Source organism: Adiantum capillus-veneris, chromosome 28 (assembly GCF_014529385.1).
Source record: "Adiantum capillus-veneris isolate H3 chromosome 28, ASM1452938v2, whole genome shotgun sequence".
NCBI classification, from domain to species: domain Eukaryota; kingdom Viridiplantae; phylum Streptophyta; class Polypodiopsida; order Polypodiales; family Pteridaceae; genus Adiantum; species Adiantum capillus-veneris.
Window position 1 is genome coordinate 54519080 of NC_140958.1, and position 5979 is coordinate 54525058.

At 45.0% G+C, this 5979-nt stretch overlaps 1 protein-coding gene across 1 annotated transcript; it reads left to right on the forward strand.

Moving 5' to 3' along the window:
- The first annotated feature begins 2993 nt into the window (after positions 1 to 2993).
- On the forward strand, positions 2994 to 4383 carry LOC147420474 (uncharacterized). The gene is made up of 3 exons (XM_086505128.1): positions 2994 to 3957; positions 4051 to 4149; positions 4251 to 4383. Exons 1-3 carry the CDS (start codon positions 3730 to 3732, stop codon positions 4293 to 4295), a joined length of 372 nt encoding a protein of 123 aa, XP_086361254.1. The 5' UTR covers positions 2994 to 3729; the 3' UTR covers positions 4296 to 4383.
- The last annotated feature ends 1596 nt before the right edge of the window (positions 4384 to 5979 follow it).

Below are 5979 nucleotides of genomic sequence, written 5' to 3' on the forward strand. Positions count from 1 at the left end.
TTTTTAGTTAGATTTACGTTTATTTAGATTTACGCTTATTTACGTTAGATCGAGTCCACGCAAGAATTACTTACGGTTTAGGGTTTAGAGTTAGACGAACAGTGAAAAGATCTACTATGAAAAGATGTTAAGATGCTGTGAAGTGCTACAGCTAGAGAAGAGGCAAAGGGGTTTTGTCCACTACATGCAGTATCATGTAGACGTGGGTCTGTAGATTTCTTGTACCCACAAATATAGGTATTGACCAATAAAGACGAGATTATAACCCGGTGGTTCTGATCTCCATGCACCTCTAGACCGAGGTGTGCGGGGATTGGACATAACTAGAGAATGTGAGGTAGAGAGAGAGAGAGAGAGAGAGAGAGAGAGAGAGAGAGAGAGAGAGAGAGAGAGAGAGAGAGATAAGACGAAGAATGCCAATAGAATATTAAATTTGTTGTCCAGGTTATAAGATTTTTATCCTCATTATGAGTAGTGACGAGGATGTGGGACCGTCCAACCGAAACACCTATCTCTCAACGAGGGTCTTATGTCCTTGTAATCAATGCAAGCATGCTGTGCGACGGACAAGACGTGTTTCTTTGCAGCACGTTCGTGAATTTGACGAGTTCGGTTAGAGCAGAAGGAGATGTGCGATGACGGATTGCCTCCAAGGATGAAGAGACTATCTCTATGGTACGAGTTACCATACTGGCCCCGACTCATGATCAATCACTTGCTCGATCCAATGCACATATTCAAGAATGTGGGTAATCTACTATGGGACCATCTGACCGGCAAGAAAGATACTTTGGGAGCCAGAGTTGACCTTAGAAATGTGGATCGTATGGAGAAATATTGGCCGCAAACAGCGTCTGATGGATCGATAAAACTCCCTAAAGCACCATGGATTTTCACAGGAGCCCAAGAACGCAAAGTAAAAGAGACCATTCGATCTTTGCGGACCCCCACTGACGTAATGCACTCGCTTTGAACGTGTTTTACTAAAGGAGGAAAGCTTACCGGTTTGAAGTCACACGATTGGCATAAAATGTGTCAGGTACGTTCATAGTGGACTTTAATTTCATTGCATAAAATGTGGACTTTAATATCATTGCTGCACATACTTTACAGTTTATTTTACCGGTTGCCATTGAGGGATGTTTGTCTCTCGACATCCGTAACACAATCTACAAACTTGCAAAGCTGGTGCAATGGATCTCACAAAAGGAGATCAACGTAGACTCCATACCATTCGCCAAACTAAATGCTTCGGAGCTTGTGTGCATATTTGAGAAACATTTTCCTACTACCATGCTAACCAGTCAGGTGCATCTTCTTGTTCACATAGTTGATGAGGTAGAAATAGCTGGCACAGTTCATTCCAGATGGATGTTCTTCTTAGAACGTTTCATGAAAACTCTTAAGGGATATGTGCGTCAAAGGCACGTCCGGAGGGTAGCATGGCAGAAGGTTGGTTGGTATCAGAGTCCCTAGTGTACATTGGAGAGTGGCTAGACGCATTTGATAAAGCCCGGGACATGCTATGGCGAACCATAGATGATGAGCGCATATCTGGGATTGTCATGTGCAATCTCGGTGTTGAGAAGAAGATGACGGAAGATCTAGAGGGTAAAATCAACCGATTTTGCGTGCTTCACAATCCAATGATGCAAAAGTGGATTTCACAATATGAGGATGCAAAGCAAGAGCGACAAAGGGCACGAATCGAGTGGAGACAGGGAAGACGACCACCGATGCACTACCCGACGGTTCTGGAGAGCCTACCAACATTCATGACCATAATATGGTTGCACAACCAATTGAAAAGCGCACAACAATGCGGTGACGAAGTGACTGAGGAAGAGTGGGAGTACTCTCGGGGTTGCGCGACCAAGGTTATAAGTTTGCAATGTACGACTAGCTAGTGACTTTATTTCTAAACGTTTGAACGGCCACTCATAATCTTTGTTCGTTGTAGTATAAGTCATACACAGCAGCATGGTGTAAAGATCGACATTTTAGGGTGGAACGGATCGACAAAAAGCGTTTTACTCAAGATTGTGGAGTCATGGCAAAATTTGAACACTCTAGTCGACGACGTTCCTCTGATGCAGATCTTGTGGTGGCGGAACTCACTTACTTCGGCACGCTACAAGAGATTTTGAGGATTGATTACAGAGGGTTTTTTGTCGACTTGTTCGACGTGCAATGGTTCAAGATAATCATGGAGGGTCGCAACGCTACTGTGCGTAGAGGAGAGTCTGGTTTTCTTCAGGTGGATTCTACTAAGAAATGGACTGACCTAAGAGACACTTTCGTACTACCCGAGCATTGTGAACAAGTAAGTATGTAAATAGTTAACATCCCCCTTTTACAAGTTATGTGCTTGAAAGCTCTCATGTAAGTTATGTGGCTCTGGCAGGTAATATTTCATCCTACAAAGTCTACATCAAACTGGTGGTACATCATAGAGGTAGCCCCTCATAGTGCAAGGACGCATGAAGGCTACCATGTGCCAATCACAACGGCATCAATGGAGGAGATCAGAGAAGATGCTCAATCAGAAGCCGCTGCGGTGGTTCCAGACGAGCATCAAGATGCTACTACTCTATATGGGGTGCATGCAGAAGAGCTACAAAATGAAACAGAGGATATGTGTTTAAACGGAGAGCTCTATATAGATATAGAAAGTTATACTGAGTTATGCGAGGATGAGAGAGAGATCTCTTAAAGCCACAAATATTGTATTTGAACAATTTTGGTCCGTGTTGTAAAAGCTCTGGCTCTCTAAGTACCTTCCATGGTGTATAACGCTCTTTTCTACTCGCGCTCACATCTTTTGATTGAAAATTCTGAGTTTTCGACTTGCCTCTTCTATCACTCAATTCATTGCGTCATTGTATTTATATGCGTCATTACGTCATTGTATTTAATGGTCTTTGCGTCATTGTCTACTCTATTCATTCAATATTAAGTTTAAATATTCGTGTGTTTAATGCAGGTATGGATGATGAGGATTTTCTTTCTTCTTTGTCACCGCAGCAAAGACAGTGGTACATGGAGCGTCGTCGCTCTGGCGCATCATTGCGCGTTCCTACTCTATCCGCATCTCCCTCTCTTTCGGAGCATTCGGCGCGCTCCGAAGCTTCGGTGTCGACAAGACGATCTTCACACTCGTCTAAACACCGGCGCTCTAGTGGTGTCAGTGGCGGTTGTTGTGGGGATTCCGCCGCCGATGCCTGCACACCGCCTCGTGTTCGACGAGGCTCTTTACCCTCCCCTTCTTTGCCCGCCCCCACACCAGCCACAGCATCGCCATCGACACCAGGTTTTGCGCAACTGATTGTCGTTCCCCGTAGCTACACACCACTAGCTACTCCTCTAGGAGTCACTCCAGTGGACACTCCTCGCTTCGGGGCCCAGACGCCGGTGGAGACACGTGACGTCCGTACCCCCATCGACACGCCGCTAGAGACCCCTGCCGGGACACCCAGGTTCACGCGTCACCGACCAGAGGGCTTGCCTTACTCCGTCGACTTCAGTGGCGGCATCATCATGGATGATGACGGCAAGAAGGTGATCTTGCGTATGCGTGGTCTTTGCTCTCAGCTGTTTAGACACTACATACTAAACAAATGGAGTGAAGTACCAAGTGATTTAAAAGCCAGAGTCATCAGCATACTTCATAATGAGTTTCCCGTTCCAACACGAGATCAGCGCTTCAATGAAGTCCTGATGAAGATTTGAATGCGCGAATACTGCAAACACAAGCGTTCCGTAGTGCAAAAAGCAATCAAGCATGGGTGGAACAGGCCAGATTGGCTGGCCAAAGAAGATTGGAAGAATGCAAAGAAAGGAGCGCGCGAGAATCCCGACAAGTGGAAGCAACAAAAGGATGCAGCCAGAGCGCGAGTAGAGGCAGGGAGCTCGCACCACTTGGGCAGCGGTGGATGGGCATCATTTGAGGCCGATTTTGTAAGTGTTTTCGCATTGCTCTTTATGTTCGATAGTTTAGGGTTTATGAATTTTTTAATTCTAACATAATGAAATCTTTGTATGTTTTGACAGTGGTCGATAGGACGTGATCCCACACCGTACGAGCGCGAGTACGCAGGCAGGAAGGGCTTAAACGCCCTGATGGACATTCTCAGTTCTCGCGGCGGCATGGTTAGTATTAGGGTTTACTCTTTTCTATTTTTTGTATTGTTTTATAAATGTCGTTATATGTTTATACTTACTGAAAGCTGTCTTATTGTCTTTTTTTGCAGAATCCGACAGATACGCCGCTTAGACGCGATGAGACGTCTGACTAGACGACGTCAGTTTAGTCGTAGCTAGATAGCATTAGTTTAGGGTTTCTCATAGCTTATGTATCATGAGACGGATTTTATACGTCTTTTTGAACCATGTATATTATTACATTTGTCACCGCAGTTCATTTTGCCAATCAATTCTTTATGCCTATGATGTTGTACAATTGTCATTATTACATTTTCCAATCAATTCATTTTGCCTATGATGTGTACAATTGTCAATTTTACGCTTGTCAATTTTGCAAACAATGCGTCTTGTGGGTGACTATTTTGGGTCTATTATCTACCCTTGCAATTTTTTTAAAAAGTGAATCAAGTACAATATGGTTGATGGGTGGCAGGACATTCAATGCCCTGTCACCAAAAAAATTTCTCTCGGGCGTCGCTATAACCGTCGCTATTTATGGCTCTGTAGCTTCGCTATAACCGTCGCTATGAGCGTCTCTATATAGCGACGCCTATAGCGACGCATATAGCGACGCTCTCGTAGCGACGCTATTAGCGACGGTTTTAGCGACGCCAGGGGTTATAAAAACCCAATGTATTTCCGTCGCTAACAGCGTCACAAGAGCACACAACCTCTTGTAGTGTTTGCCTCAGCTTGAGCATCAGATCAGTTATCAATGTTTTTAGCTTGTCGGGCTTGGAGAGTTGGAGTTCCCCATTGTTGTCCTACTACCTCAGCTGATCACCAGTGTACTGGTCGTATGGGAGGTTTGTCTGACTGATGTGTATGCGTATGCAACAAGGCACAAGCAGTCACCACAAATTTAACGTGGCGGGTGCGGTGATTGTCAAAGATTTGCAAGCTTCAGCTGAGCATGAGGAATGGTGGAAGGAAGACACCTGCTCCACTCCCAAGGCTTCTGAATTGAGAATCCCAAATGATAATTACCTTGTTTGCTCGCCACGGCTAGCAAAAAAAGTCCTGCAATGAAAAACGCAACACAAGATGGAAAAATCGGAGATCATGTAGTGTCTAAAGTGGTTTAGAACTTGGCCTCTGTTAGTTAGGTTGCATACCCTCTACTGCACACATCTTTGTACAGGGCGGGTTACAAAGAGTTCTTGCCAGCATTTTCCCTCTGGTCAACGTTTTCCTGTGCTAGTGTTTTCCCATCAGGTCGGGCCAGCCCTTGCGTATTTCCCAGACCAAGAAGAGCTTGTGTTTTTGTCTCAGTTTGGGCATCAGATCAGTCACCATTAACATTTTCAGCTTGCCGGGCTTGGAGAGTTTGAGTTCATTGCTATCGTACTACCTCAGTTGATCATCAGTGACTGATCATATGGGAGGTTTGTCCGACACATGCGTATGCGTGTGCAAGAAGGCACAAGCAGTTACCACAAATTTAACGTGGCGGGTGCGGCGGATGTCAAAGCTTTGCAAGCTTTAGCTGAGCAAGAGGAATGGTGGGAGGAAGAGAGGAATGGTGAGAGAAAGACAGCTGCTCCACTCCCAAGGCTTCTGAAATCAGAATCCCAAATGATGCTTGCCTTGTTTTCCCGCCACGGCTAGCAAAAAAACGTCCTGCAATGGAAAACGCAACATAACATGGAAGAAACGCAAATCATGAACTGTCTAAAGTGGTTTAGAACTAGGTCTCTATTAGTTAGGTTGCATATACTCTACTAAAGACATCTTTGTACATGGCCGGCTACGGGAGTTCTTGCCAACGTTTTCCCT

Bases quoted from the DNA above. Each gene is read 5' to 3' on its own strand.
- LOC147420474 (XM_086505128.1), top strand. From the start codon at position 3,730: ATGCGCGAATACTGCAAACACAAGCGTTCCGTAGTGCAAAAAGCAATC. The intron at 3,958-4,050 runs GTAAGTGTTTTC...ATGTTTTGACAG, and splicing joins CATCATTTGAGGCCGATTTT to TGGTCGATAGGACGTGATCC. The intron at 4,150-4,250 runs GTTAGTATTAGG...CTTTTTTTGCAG, and splicing joins TCAGTTCTCGCGGCGGCATG to AATCCGACAGATACGCCGCT.